Source organism: Leucoraja erinacea, unplaced genomic scaffold, assembly GCF_028641065.1.
Source record: "Leucoraja erinacea ecotype New England unplaced genomic scaffold, Leri_hhj_1 Leri_139S, whole genome shotgun sequence".
In the NCBI taxonomy this organism is placed as follows: Eukaryota; Metazoa; Chordata; class Chondrichthyes; order Rajiformes; family Rajidae; genus Leucoraja; species Leucoraja erinaceus.
The window spans coordinates 29365-45033 of record NW_026575671.1 but is presented as its reverse complement, the minus strand read 5'-3'; the positions used below and the strand labels follow the sequence as shown (position 1 = coordinate 45033).

Genomic DNA, 15669 nt, shown 5'->3' with positions numbered 1-15669 from the left:
TAAGGGGGAAATCTTTTAGGACCGAGATGAGAAAAAAACATTTTTTTTTCACACACAGAGAGTGGTGAATCTGTGGAATTCTCTGCCACAGAAGGTAGTTGAGTCCACACAGTTCATTGGCTATATTTAAGAGGGAGTTGGATGTGGCCCTTGTGGCTAAAGGGATCAGGGGGTATGGAGAGAAGGCAGGTACGGGATACTGAGTTGGATGATCAGCCATGATCATATTGAATGGCAATGCTGGCTCGAAGGGCCGAATGGCCTCTACTCCTGCACCTATTGCCTATGTTTCTATGACCTGGAGGTAGAATGGTGGGTTAGAAGATTTTTGATATGGGAGGGGGGGAGAAGCTCATTAGATTCAGATTCAGATTCAGATTCAATTTTAATTGTCATTGTCAGTGTACAGTACAGAGACAACGAAATGCATTTAAGGGCTTTGTATACGTATAAGAGGAGCTTGAAGGTGATTCTATACCATAGTTGGAGCCAGTGGAGAGAGGCCAGGATCGGGATGCCCGTCTGAAGTCTCGCTGCTGCGTTCTGGACCAATTGCAGGCGGGTCAGGGATGATTTTGGCTGATGCCAGTGTATAGGTGCGTTGCAGTAGTCAAGGCAGGGGAGGAGATGAATGCACCGGGCTAGCAGAGTCACGCACCGTTGGACTTTGCCGATAAGATACGATAGAACTTCAGGAGGGAAATTAATCTGCCAACCAGTCGTAAAACACAAGTTACATGAAACGTGACTGGGGATTTGCAAAGATTGGAAGGGGGGGGGGAATTCAGTCTACTCCATGTCAATAGACAATAGACAATAGGTGCAGGAGTAGGCCAATCGAGCCAGCACCGCCATTCAATGTGATCATGGCTGATCATCCCCAATCAGTAGATACACAAACAAGCTGGAGAAACTCAGCGGGTGCAGCAGTATCTATGGAGCGAAGGAAATAGGCAACGTTCCTTCTTAAAGAAATCCCCAATCAGTACCCCGTTCCTGCCTTCTCCCCATATCATAGAAACATAGAAATTAGGTGCAGGAGTAGGCCATTCGGCCCTTCGAGCCTGCACCGCCATTCAATATGATCATGGCTGATCATCCAACTCAGTATCCCGTACCTGCCTTCTCTCCATACCACCTGATCCCCTTAGCCAGAAGGGCCACATCTAACTCCCTCTTAAATATAGCCAATGAACTGGCCTCAACTACCCTCTGTGGCAGAGAGTTCCAGAGATTCACCACTCTCTGTGTGAAAAAAAGTTCTTCTCATCTCGGTTTTAAAGGATTTCCCCCTTATCCTTAAACTGTGACCCCTTGTTCTGGACTTCCCCAACATCGGGAACAATCTTCCTGCATCTAGCCTGTCCAACGTGAGTTGTTTTTAAATGTGCTATACAAATACAGTTATTATTATTATAGACAATAGACAACAGGTGCAGGAGTAGGCCATTCGGCCCTTCAATGTTATCATCCCCAATCATATCCCCATATCCCCTGACTCCGCTATCTTTAAGAGCCCTATCCAGCTCTCTCTTGAAAGCATCCAGAGAACCGGCCTCCACCGCCCTCTGAGGCAGAGAATTCCACAGACTCACCACTCTCTGTGTGGAAAAAGTGTATCGTCGTCCCTGTTCTAAATGGCCGACCCCTTATTCTTAAACTGTGTGTGTGTGGCCCCTGGTTCTGGACTCCCCCAACATCGGGAACATGTTTCCTGCCTCTAGCATCCATAATAATAAAGTGATTATTGTTATAGAAACATAGAAATTAGGTGCAGGAGTAGGCCATTCGGCCCTTCGAGCCTGCACCGCCATTCAATATGATCATGGCTGATCATCCAACTCAGTATCCCGTACCTGCCTTCTCTCCATACCCCCTGATCCCCTTAGCCACAAGGGCCACATCTAACTCCCTCTTAAATATAGCCAATGAACTGGCCTCAACTACCCTCTGTGGCAGAGAGTTCCAGAGATTCACCACTCTCTGTGTGAAAAAAAAAAGTTCTTCTCATCTCGGTTTTAAAGGATTTCCCCCTTATCCTTAAACTGTGACCCCCTTGTCCTGGACTTCCCCAACATCGGGAACAATCTTCCTGCATCTAGCCTGTCCAACGTGAGTTGTTTTTAAATGTGCTATACAAATACATTTATTATTATTATAGACAATAGACAACAGGTGCAGGAGTAGGCCATTCGGCCCTTCAATGTTATCATCCCCAATCATATCCCCATATCCCCTGACTCCGCCATCTTTAAGAGCCCTATCTAGCTCTCTCTTGAAGGCATCCAGAGATCCGGCCTCCACCGCCCTCTGAGGCAGAGAATTCCACAGACTCACCACTCTCTCTGTGTGGAAAAAGTGTATCGTCGTCCCCGTTCTAAATGGCCGACCCCTTATTCTTAAACTGTGTGTGTGTGTGTGGGCCCTGGTTCTGGACTCCCCCAACATCGGGAACATGTTTCCTGCCTCTAGCATCCATAATAATAAAGTGATTATTGTTATAGAAACATAGACAATAGGTGCAGGAGTAAGCCATTCGGCCCTTCGAGCCTGCACCGCCATTCAATATGATCATGGCTGATCATCCAACTCAGTATTCCGTACCTGCCTTCTCTCCATACCCCCTGATCCCCTTAGCCACAAGGGCCACATCTAACTCCCTCTTAAATATAGCCAATGAACTGGCCTCAACTACCCTCTGTGGCAGAGAGTTCCAGAGATTCACCACTCTCTGTGTGAAAAAAGTTCTTCTCATCTCGGTTTTAAAGGATTTCCCCCTTATCCTTAAGCTGTGACCCCTTGTCCTGGACTTCCCTAACATCGGGAACAATCATGTTATTAATAACCCAAGCATCTCGGGTGAGGTGGGATGGCTGGTCAGAGTTTCTGAGCTTGCTGCCGGACTGTGGAGGGATTTCACTCCGGCCACCAGGGGCCGCCGTTGCTGCTGCTTGAGCTTCTAGTACAGGTGACCCTTGGTGCTGGGCAGTGGCTGAGGACTGAGTGCCATTAATGACGGCAGACCTCACAAACTATTTGTTTCGTCCGGGCTACAGTCACGGCCTCGCACAGCAACACACACCGACAACAGGCCCCACGGCCCCACCTGTCACAGAGTCAAAGATAGACGCAAAAAGCTGGTGTGACTCAGCGGGTCAGGCAGCATCTGTGGAGAACATGGATAGGTGACGTTTCACAGAGTGCTGGAGTAACTCAGACGGTCAGGCAGCATCTGTGGAGAACATGGATAGGTGACGTTTCACAGAGTGCTGGAGTAACTCAGACGGTCAGGCAGCATCTGTGGAGAACATGGATAGGTGACAATAGACAATAGGTGCAGGAGTAAAGGCCATTCGGCCCTTCGAGCCAGCACCGCCATTTAATGTGATCATGGCCGATCATCCCCAATCAGTTCCCCGTTCCTGCCTTCTCCCCATATCCCCTGACTCCACTATCTTTAAGAGCCCTATCTAGCTCTCTCTTGAAAACATCCAGAGATCTGGCCTCCACCGCCCTCTGAGGCAGAAAATTCCATAGACTGTGATGTTTCACAGAGTGCTGGAGTAACTCAGCGGGTCAGGCAGCATCTGTGTGGAGAACATGGATAGGTGACGTTTCACAGAGTGCCGGAGTAACTCAGCGGGTCAGGCAGCATCTGTGGAGAACGTGGATAGGTGACGTTTCACAGAGCGCTGGAGTAACTCAGCGGGTCAGGCAGCATCTGTGGAGAACGTGGATAGGTGACGTTTCACAGAGTGCTGGAGCAACTCAGCGGGTCAGGCAGCATCTGTGGAGAACGTGGATAGGTGACGTTTCACAGAGTGCTGGAGTAACTCAGCGGGTCAGGCAGCATCTGTGGAGAACATGGATAGGTGACGTTTCACAGAGTGCTGGAGTAACTCAGCGGGTGCAGCAGCATCTATGGAGCTAAGGAAATAGGTAACGTTTCGGGCCGAAACCCTTTCGGGTTTCGGCCCGAAACGTTGCCTATTTCCAGAAGGGTTTCGGCCCGAAACGTTGCCTATTTCCTTAGCTCCATAGATGCTGCTGCACCATAACTCAGTGGGTCAGGCAGCATCTGTGGAGAACATGGATAGGTGACGTTTCACAGAGTGCTGGAGTAACTCAGCGGGTCAGGCAGCATCTGTGGAGAACATGGATAGGTGACGTTTCAGGTCCGAGACCCTTCTTCAGACTGAGAGTCGGGGTGGAGGGGGGGAGGGTGTGTAGTGTGAACCCTTATGTTTGACAAGGCCACAGTAATCACATTTTTAGAGTCATTTATCCTGCAAATGAATTTATACATGTGATGTCTTAGGATAGCTTCTAAAGTACTGACTCCTGCAGCCACAAACATATTACTGGCACTACACCATCTAGGTTGCCTTAGCAGTGTTCTCATGGCATCGTTATATGCCACCGTTAGTCTCTGCATACTTGTCTTTCCATAGTTCGACCACAGGTGCGCAGTGTAGAGTGGTGTGCAGTATGCTCTAAATAACCATATAATAACCATATAACAATTACAGCACGGAAACAGGCCATCTCGGCCCTACAAGTCCATGCCAAACAAATTTTTTTCCCCTTAATCCCACCTGCCTGCACTCGTACCATAACCCTCCATTGCCTTCTCATCCATATGCCTATCCAATTTATTTTTAAATGATACCAATGAACCTGGCCTCCACCACTTCCACTGGAAGCTCATTCCACACCGCTACCACTCTCTGAGTAAAGAAGTTCCCCCTCATATTACCCCTAAACTTCTGTCCCTTAATTCTGAAGTCATGTCCTCTTGTTTGAATCTTCCCTATTCTCAAAGGGAAAAGCTTGTCCACATCAACTCTGTCTATCCCTCTCATCATTTTAAAGACCTCTATCAGGTCCCCCCTTAACCTTCTGTGCTCCAGAGAATAAAGACCTAACTTATTCAACCTATCTCTGTAACTTAGTTGTTGAAACCCAGGCAACATTCTAGTAAATCTCCTCTGTACTCTCTCTATTTTGTTGACATCCTTCCTATAATTTGGCGACCAAAATTGTACCCCATACTCCAGATTTGGTCTCACCAATGCCTTGTACAATTTTAACATTACATCCCAGCTTCTATACTCAATGCTCTGATTTATAAAGGCCAGCACACCAAAAGCTTTCTTTACCACTAAAGATTTGAACGAAATAGCGACATCTTCACCACATCTGCACACGCACCAAATTTACACAAGAGGATATTCGCCTGTACATACAGCATGCGTCGTTGCCTATAAATATCCTCATCATCTGTCATTTGTTCTGTGATAATATGCCCTAGATATTTCACCGTATAACTGACACTAAGATTATTGTCAAGACAATTTTAAAATCATGATTGCCACATGAGCAGTGAATGTTATAACTGGCACAGTGACGTTTTGTGGACTCTATAAGTGAGGTTCCTCTACTCGTTCCTTTGCGCGGTCCGCTTGCTAACCAACCAATCTGTTCTTCAGTCCCAAGAGCCGCCTGATCCTGGTGAAGAGGGAGAAGCTGGAGTACATTCCCGGAGAGCATGAGTACGGGCTCTTCCCAGCCCCCATCCACGTCGGTGAGTCTCCGTGTGTGCGAAAAGTCCGCGTGTGGGAGTCCGCAGCGTGGGTTCGCCAGGTTACTCCCCGGGGTGGCGGGACTGACATATGATGCAAGAATGGGTCGACTGGGCTTGTATTCACTGCGTTTCAAATTCAACGTCAAGCTTGCGTTTATTGTCACATGCACCGATTAAGTTACAGTGATATTTAGAAACATAGAAACATATAAATTAGGTGCAGGAATAGAGGCCATTCGGCCCTTCGAGCCTGCACGATCATATTGAACCCTTCGGCCGTTCAATATGATCATGGCTGATCATCCAACTCAGTATCCCGTACCTGCCTTCTCTCCATACCCCCTGATCCCCTTAGCCATAATTCTAGAGAGTTTTTTCTAAATTATTCTAAATTCTAGAAGATATTTGAGTTACCATACAACCATACCAGGTGAAAAAGCAAGTCATACGCTGAGAGAATGGAGCAGCTCTTGTGTGCAGTTTTGGTCCCCTAATTTGAGGAAGGACATTCTTGCTATTGAGGGAGCCCAGCGTAGGTTTACAAGGTTAATTCCCGGGATGGCGGGACTGTCATATGCCGAGAGAATGGAGCGGCTGGGCTTGTACACTCTGGAGTTTAAAAGGATGAGAGGGTTTCTCATTGAAACATATCAGATTCTTAAGGGTTTGGACACGCTAGAGGCAGGAAACATGTTCCCGATGTTGGGCGAGACCAGAACCAGGGGCCACAATTTAAGAATAAGGGGTCGGCCATTTAGAACGGAGATGAGGAAACACTTTTCTCACAGAGTCTGTGGAATTCTCTGCCTCAGAGGGCGGTGGAGGCCGGTTCTCTGGATGCTTTCAAGAGAGAGCTAGATAGGGCTCTTAAAAGTAGCGGAGTCAGGGGATATGGGGAGAAGGCAAGAACGGGGTACTGATTGGGGATGATCAGCCATGATCACATTGAATGGCGGTGCTGGCTCGAAGGGCTGAATGGCCTCTACTCCTGCACCTATTGTCTATTGTCACATGCACCAATTAAGGTACAGTGATATTTGAGTTACCATACAGCCATACTAGGTGAAAAAGCAAGTTGCTGTGAGACAGCAGCTCTTGTCACTGTACTACTGCAGTTGTACAGGGTCTTGGTGAGACCACACCTGGAGTGTTGCGTACAGTTTTGGTCTCCAAATCTGAGGAAAGACATTATTGCCATAGAGGGAGTACAGAGAAGGTTCACCAGACTGATTCCTGGGATGTCAGGACTGTCTTATGAAGAAAGACTGGATAGACTTGGTTTATACTCTCTAGAATTTAGAAGATTGAGAGGGGATCTTATAGAAACTTACAAAATTCTTAAGGGGTTGGACAGGCTAGATGCAGGAAGATTGTTCCCGATGTTAGGGAAGTCCAGGACAAGGGGTCACAGCTTAAGGATCAAGGGGGAAATCCTTTAAAACCGAGATGAGAAGAACTTTTTTCACACAGAGAGTGGTGAATCTCTGGAACTCTCTGCCACAGAGGGTAGTTGAGGCCAGTTCATTGGCTATATTTAAGAGGGAGTTAGATGTGGCCCTTGTGGCCAAGGGGATCAGGGGGTATGGAGAGAAGGCAGGTACGGGATACTGAGTTGGATGATCAGCCATGATCATATTGAATGGCGGTGCAGGCTCGAAGGGCCGAATGGCCTACTCCCGCACCTAATTTCTATGTTTCTATGTATATGGATAGGACACGTAGTGCTGGAGGAACTCAGCGGGACAAAAACGCTGGAGGAACTCAGCGGGTGCAGCATCATCTATGGAGCGAAGGAAATAGGTGACGTTTTCTTCGCTCCATGCAAAGAGTTGAACAATCTCCACTATAGGAAATAGTTAACGTTTCGGGCCGAAACCCCAGCCAGGCTCTTCCTCAACACAGGGAACACAGAGCAAGGGTGGTCACGGTGGTCACAGCGGTAGAGTTGCTGCCTTACAGCACTCGCAGCGCCAGGCACCCGGTTCCAATCCGCAGGTTGTGGGGTAGAACGTGCATACTCCGTTCCGACAGCGCCCGTAGTCGTGATCGGTACCCGGGTCTCCGGCGCTGCATACGAGGAAGGACGTTCTTCGAGGAAGGACATTCTTGCTATTGAGGGAGCCCAGCGTAGGTTTACAAGGTTAATTCCCAGGACTGACGTATGCTGAGAGAATGGAGAGGCTGGGCTTGTACACTCTGGAGTTTAGAAGGATGAGAGGGTATCTCATTGTAACATATTATCTAAATGGTGGCCGACTAGGAAAAGGGGAGATGCAGCGAGACCTGGGTGTCATGGTACACCAGTCATTGAAAGTAGGCATGCAGGTGCAGCAGGCAGTGAAGAAAGCGAATGGTATGTTAGCTTTCATAGCAAAAGGATTTGAGTATAGGAGCAGGGAGGTTCTACTGCAGTTGTACAGGGTCTTGGTGAGACCACACCTGGAGTATTGTGTACAGTTTTGGTCTCCAAATCTGAGGAAGGACATTATTGGCCTAGAGGGAGTGCAGAGAAGGTTCACCAGACTGATTCCTGGGATGTCAGGACTGTCTCATGAAGAAAGACTGGATAGACTTGGTTTATACTCTCTAGAATTTAGGAGATTGAGGGGGGATCTTATAGAAACTTACAAAATTCTTAAGGGGTTGGACAGGCTAGATGCAGGAAGATTGCTCCCGATGTTGGGGAAGTCCTGTACAAGGGGTCACAGTTGACCAATAAGGGGGAAATCCTTTAAAAACCGAGATGAGAAGAACTTTTTTCACACAGAGAGTGGTGAATCTCTGGAACTCTCTGCCACAGAGGGTAGTTGAGGCCACAGTTCATTGGCTATATTTAAGAGGGAGTTAGATGTGGCCCTTGTGGCTAAGGGGATCAGGGGGTATGGAGAGAAGGCAGGTACGGGATACTGAGTTGGATGATCAGCCATGATCATATTGAATGGCGGTGCAGGCTCGAAGGGCCGAATGGCCTACTCCTGCACCTAATTTCTATGTTTCTATGTTTCTATACTGAGTTGGATGATCAGCCATGATCATATTGAATGGCGGTGCAGGCTCGAAGGGCCAAATGGCCCACTCCTGCACCTAATTTCTATCAGATTCAATTTCAATTTTAATTGTCATTGTCAGTGGACAGTACAGAGACAACGAAATGCATTCTATGTTTCTATATAAGATTGTTAAGGGTTTTGGACACTGGAACGCACTACTCTCCTTGTCCCATTGTCTGCTTGTGAAGCTGTGGGCGCAGTGTGGGGAGCAGTGATCGCAGCTGCTGCCAGCGCGCGTGCCCGTCTTGCCCCAGCCCATGGCTCCTCCAGCTGGCACATGGCATCGCAGGCTCTTGGGTTTGCCAACTGGGGCGGTGCCAATGCGCAGCTGGCAGAGCCACTGCCTCACGGCGCCAGAGACCCATATAACCAAACATATAAAATTAGGTGCAGGGAGTAGGCCATTCAGCCCTTCGAGCCTGCACCGCCATTCAATATGATCATGGCTGATCATCCAACTCAGTATCCCGTACCTGCCTTCTCTCCATACCCCCTGATCCCCTTAGCCACAAGGGCCACATCTAACTCCCTCTTAAATATAGCCAATGAACTGGCCTCAACTACCCTCTGTGGCAGAGAGTTCCAGAGATTTCACCACTCTCTGCGTGAAAAAAGTTCTTCTCATCTCGGTTTTAAAGGATTTCCCCTTTATCCTTAAGCTGTGACCCCTTGTCCTGGACTTCCCTAACATCGGGAACAATCTTCCTGCATCTAGCCTGTCCAACCCCTTAAGAATTTTGTAAGTTTCTATAAGATCCCCTCTCAGTCTCCTAAATTCTAGAGTATAAACCAAGTCTATCCAGTCTTTCTTCATAAGACAGTCCTGACATCCCAGGAATCAGTCTGGTGAACCGTCTCTGCACTCCCTCTATGGCAATAATGTCCTTCCTCAGATTTGGAGACCAAAACTGTACGCAATACTCCAGGTTTGATCCGGAGTTTGATCCGGAGACACTGGTACAGTGTGGACGTCGGGCCTGTCCGTTTGTCCTGTCGCCACGTACGTCCCCTCTGGGTTTAGTTTAGTTTGGAGATACGGTGCGGAAAGATTTTTTTTTTTTTTTTTTTTTTTTTTTTTTTTTTTTTATTTTTATTAGAAGTACGGCAAATTACAATACTACACAACACATATATCTTAATACATTTTTTGTACCGCTTCATTTTTTTGTTTTTGCTTTAAGAAAAAGATAGAAGTAAGGCAAGTAAAGAAAGTGCGCAAGAGTCGTGAAGTGCAAGAGTGTTGGGAAAAGAAAGCCCCTTAGAAAAGAAGTTAGAGAAGGAAGTAAAGTGAGAAAATAGACCCTAGAAAAGAAAGAAAAAGAAAATAGGAACAATCGCTCTGTTATAACATTAAACTCCGCAGAAAGGGGACTACCAACCAAGTCTGTTTTTGTTGTTTTACCTCCCGTTACCAGGTCCTGATACCATTTATTTATTTATTTATTTATTTACATTACTATTGCGCCTCATACTTGTAATAGGTCCAGAAACATAGTGCGGAAAGATGACCTTCCGCCCACCGAGTCCGTGCCGACCAGCGATCCCCGCACACGTACACTGTCCCACGAGCACTGGGGACAAGTTACGTTTTATACCAAGCCAATTAACCTACAAGCCCACCCCTCCTCTCCCTGTCTTTGGGACGTGGGAGGAAACCGGAGCCCCCTACATAGGGTGGCATAGCTGCTGCCTTACATCGAAGGTGGACAAAAATGCTGGAGAAACTCAGCGGGTCAGGCAGCATCTGTGGAGTGAAGGAATAGGTGACGTTTCGGGTCGAGACCCTTCTTCAGGCTAAAGGTAGTACTCAGCGGGTGAGGCAGCATCTGTGGAGCGAAGGAATAGGTGACGTTTCGGGTCGAGACCCTTCTGGAAACTCAGCGGGTGAGGCAGCATCTATGGAGCGAAGGAATAGATGACGTTTCGGGTCGAGACCCTTCTGGAAACTCAGCGGGTGAGGCAGCATCTATGGAGTGAAGGAATAGGTGACGTTTCGGGGCGAGACCCTTCTGGAAACTCAGCGGGTGAGGCAGCATCTATGGAGCGAAGGAATAGGTGACGTTTCGGGTCAAGACCCTTCTGGAAACTCAGCGGGTGAGGCAGCATCTATGGAGCGAAGGAATAGGTGACGTTTCGGGTCGAGACCCTTCCGGGTCTCGACCCGAAATGTCACCTATTCCTTCGCTCCATAGATGCTGCCTCACCCACTGAGTTCCTCCCGACATTTTTGTCCACCTTCGATTTTCCAGCATCTGCAGTTCCTTCTCAAGCCTGACAAACCTGCACGTCTTTGGAGGGCGGGAGTAAACTGAAGATCTCAGAGAAAGCCCGCGCAGGTCGCGGGGAGAAGGTACAAACTCCGTGCAGACAGAACCCGGGCCTCTGGCGCTGTGAGTTCGTAGTTCTACCGCCGTGCCACCAGGCGCTCCGATTTCCTCCCATGTCCCAAGGACCTGCAGGTTTGTAGGTTAATTGGCCCTCAAAAAGGCTGGCAGCATCATCAAGGACCCACACCATCCTGCCCACACACTCATCTCTCCGCTGCCTTGAGGTAGAAGGTACAGGAGCCTGAAATCTGGAACATCCAGGTCCAGGAATAGCTGCTTCCCCACGGCCATCAGGCTATTAAACTCAACTCAAAGAAAACTCTGCCCATTAATAGCCCATCTGTTTATTTATGTGTGTATATATTTATATAATGGTATATGGACACACTGATAGGTTCTGTATTTATATCGGCATGAATATAGAACGGATCTGGGACACATGACAATACACTCTCTTGAATCTTGAATACTTCCAGATCTTCCACTCTACCATATAACCATATAACCATATAACAATTACAGCACGGAAACAGGCCATCTCGACCCTTCTAGTCCGTGCCGAACACATAATCTCCCCTAGTCCCATATACCTGCGCTCAGACCATAACCCTCCATTCCCTTCCCGTCCATATAACTATTCAATTTATTTTTAAATGATAAAAACAAACCTGCCTCCACCACCTTCACTGGAAGCTCATTCCACACAGCTACCACTCTCTGAGTAAAGAAGTTCCCCCTCATGTTACCCCTAAACTTCAGTCCCTTAATTCTCAAGTCATGTCCCCTTGTTTGAATCTTCCCTACTCTCAGTGGGAAAAGCTTTTCCACGTCAACTCTGTCTATCCCTCTCATCATTTTAAAAACCTCTATCAAGTCCCCCCTTAACCTTCTGCGCTCCAAAGAATAAAGCCCTAACTTGTTCAACCTTTCTCTGTAACTTAGTTGCTGAAACCCAGGCAACATTCTAGTAAATCTCCTCTGTACTCTCTCTATTTTGTTGACATCCTTCCTATAATTAGGCGACCAAAATTGTACACCATACTCCAGAATTGGCCTCACCAATGCCTTGTACAAGTTTAACATTACATCCCAACTTCTATACTCAATGCTCTGATTTATAAAGGCCAGCACACCAAAAGCTTTCTTTACCACCCTATCTACATGAGATCCCACTTTCAGGGAACTGTGCACAGTTATTCCCAGATCCCTCTGTTCACCTACATTCTTCAATTCCCTACCATTTACCATGTACGTCCTATTTTGATTTGTCCTGCCAAGATGTAGCACCTCACGCTTATCAGCATTAAACTCCATCTGCCATCTTTCAGCCCACTCTTCCAACTGGCATAAATCTCTCTGTAGACTTTGAAACTCTACTTCATTACCCGCAACCCCACCTATCTTAGTATCATCTGCATACTTACTAATCCAATTTACCACACCATCATCCAGATCATTGATGTACCCTGCACTTTTTTTTCCTGCACTTCATTGTTTTGCTTCAGCACAACAGAATAAAGTCGGCATGAATATAGAACAGATCTGGGACACATGACAATAAACTCTCTTGAATCTTGAATCTTGGTTTTGTCACCAACAGTAATATTTGAAGGGAAGTGTCAAGGATGAGAGCGGCTGGTGCTGCCGTGTCTCGGCCACTGCAGCAGCGACTAAATGTCAGTCTTTTTCCTTTCCAGGCAAGTACTTGAGGCAGAAGCGGATAGACTTCCAGTTGCCGTACGACATTCTGTGGCAGTGGAAACACAATCAGGTAGGTGACTCAGAGGCCTCCGTCTAAAAAAAAAAAACGCTCGCCTGCATTCACTTTCAACAGATAGGGCTCTTAAAGATAGCGGAGTCAGGGGATATGGGGAGAAGGCAGGAACGGGGAGGATAACGGAGCGGGCCTGAACATCGGGCCGCCCGTAGCGGCGATAGCGGGACGTTCGGGAGCCCCCTGACCACGGGAGGACAACATAGAAACATAGAAACATAGAAATTAGGTGCAGGAGTAGGCCATTCGGCCCTTCGAGCCTGCACCGCCATTCAATATGATCATGGCTGATCATCCAACTCAGTATCCCGTACCTGCCTTCTCTCCATACCCCCTGATCCCCTTAGCCACAAGGGCCACATCTAACTCCCTCTTAAATATAGCCAATGAACTGGCCTCGACTACCTTCTGTGGCAGAGAATTGCAGAGATTCTACACTCTCTGCGTGAAAAAAAGTTCTTCTCATCTCGGTTTTAAAGGATTTCCCCTTTATCCTTAAGCTGTGACCCCTTGTCCTGGACTTTCCCCAACATCGGGAACAATCTTCCTGCATCTAGCCTGTCCAACCCCTTAAGAATTTTGTAAGTTTCTATAAGATCCCCTCTCAATCTCCTAAATTCTAGAGAGTATAAACCAAGTCTATCTAGTCTTTCTTCATAAGACAGTCCTGACATCCCAGGAATCAGTCTGGTGAACCGTCTCTGCACTCCCTCTACAAAGGAGTTTCCTTTGGGAAACTTTAATCCCGCTGTGTGGGGATGTCTGTGTTCTGTGCTCTTCATTAGTGGTATGGCTGTATGGCGACCACACATTTCACTGTACCAATTGGTCCCCTTCATTCCCAGAGCTATAGCGGCTCTGAACCGGCCCTGCTGAGTGCCCCCCATCCCCCCCTCGGATGGTCACGTCGCACAGACACGCCTGCACCTTAGTCTGTTTGACTATTTCACTGTTGTAATGTTCTTTGTACAAACCATGTTCTTGGGAATATCTAAAGCTAAATTTTAGTAGTTACTTAAGTTATGATGTCGGATGGAAGCTGCATACTTTTTTCACACAGAGAGTGGTGGAACTCTCTGCCACAGAGGGTAGTTGAGGCCAGTTCATTGGCTATATTTAAGAGGGAGTTAGATGTGGCCCGTGTGGCTAAGGGGATCAGGGGGTATGGAGAGAAGGCAGGTACGGGATACTGAGTTGGATGATCAGCCATGATCATATTGAATGGCGGTGCAGGCTCGAAGGGCCGAATGGCCTACTCCTGCACCTAATTTCTATGTTTCTATACACAAATCTCGTTGCACTTATGTGCAATGACAATAAAATATATTATTATTATTATTATTATTGTTATTATTATAAGCTGGGATGTAATGTTAAAATTGTACAAGGCATTGGTGAGGCCAATTTTGGAGTATGGTGTACAATTTTGGTCGCCCAATTATGGGAAGGATGTCAACAAAATAGAGAGAGTACAGAGGAGATTTACTAGAATGTTGCCTGGGTTTCAACAACTAAGTTACAGAGATAGGTTGAATAAGTTAGCTCTTTATTCTCTGGAGCGCAGAAGGTTAAGGGGGGACTTGATAGAGGTCTTTAAAATGATGAGAGGAATAGACAGAGTTGATGTGGACAAGCTTTTCCCTTTGAGAATAGGGAAGATTCAAACAAGAGGACATGACTTCAGAATTAAGGGACAGAAGTTTAGGGGTAATATGAGGGGGGGAACTTCTTTACTCAGAGAGTGGTAGCGGTGTGGAATGAGCTTCCAGTGGAAGTGGTGGAGGCAGGTTCATTGGTATCATTTAAAAATAAATTGGATAGGCATATGGATGAGAAGGGAATGGAGGGTTATGGTATGAGTGCAGGCAGGTGGGACTAAGGGGAAAAAAAGTTGTTCGGCATGGACTTGTAGGGCCGAGATGGCCTGTTTCCGTGCTGTAATTGTTATATGGTTATATGGTTAGTATTATTATTATTATTATTATTATTATATTATGTGACAAATATATGTATCTTCATCTTGATCTTTATCTCGGTGCGCCAAAGGGCCTCTTTCCACGCTGTATCTCTAAGGAGGAGTCGAGTATAGGAGCAAAGAGGTCCTTCTGCAGTTGTACAGAGCCCTAGTTAGACCTCTCCTGGAGTATTGTGTGCAGTTTTGGTCCCCTAATTTGAGGAAGGACATTCTTGCTATTGAGGGAGCCCAGCGTAGGTTTACAAGGTTAATTCCTGGGATGGCAGGACTGCCATATGCAGAGAGAATGGAGCGGCTGGGCTTGTATACGCTGGAGTTTAGATGGATGAGAGGAATCTTATTGAAACATATGAGATTGTTAAGGGTTTGGACACACTAGAGGCAGGGAACATGTTGGGGGAGTCCAGAACCAGGGGCCACACACACACAGTTTAAGAATAAGGAGTCAGCCATTTAGAATGGAGATGAGGAAACACTTTTTCACACAGAGAGTGGTGAGTCTGTGGAATTCTCTGCCTCAGAGGCCGGATCTCTGGATGCTTTCAAGAGAGAGCTAGATAGGGCTCTTAAAGATAGCGGAGTCAGGGGATATGGGGAGAAGGCAGGAACCGGGGTACTGATTGGGGATGATCACATTGAATGGCGGTGCTGGCTCGAAGGGCCGAATGGCCTCTACTCCTGCAGCTATTGTCTATTGTCTGTAAAGTCTAAAGGAAAGGGAATTTGACCTCTTGCCTTTACACAAAGTGGAATTTCAAGTCGATGTTGTAATGGGGACTGGAGGAGGGTGTTGAGATCAGAATAAAAGCTTGTTATTTTTTAAATCGAGCAGCTGCTAAGATATCAGTAACACGAACGTCTCTTGGTATTTCCTCCATCGCAGAAGAAATTAAATTATGCGGTGTTTAGCTTTCTACTGTATCGGATTGGTGAAGGAAAACTGGGTCAGTGCGGGAATA

At 47.0% G+C, this 15669-nt stretch overlaps 1 protein-coding gene across 1 annotated transcript in view; it reads left to right on the top strand.

Annotated features, from left to right (window-relative positions):
• Positions 1–15669, top strand: part of LOC129715786 (histone-lysine N-methyltransferase ASH1L-like) — a gene marked incomplete at its 3' end in the record, with an annotated part of 216484 nt that overhangs the window by 171871 nt on the left and 28944 nt on the right. Inside the window, 2 exon segments of the mRNA XM_055665637.1 lie at positions 5490–5584; positions 12659–12732. Coding sequence (XP_055521612.1) covers positions 5490–5584; positions 12659–12732 — 169 coding nt within the window.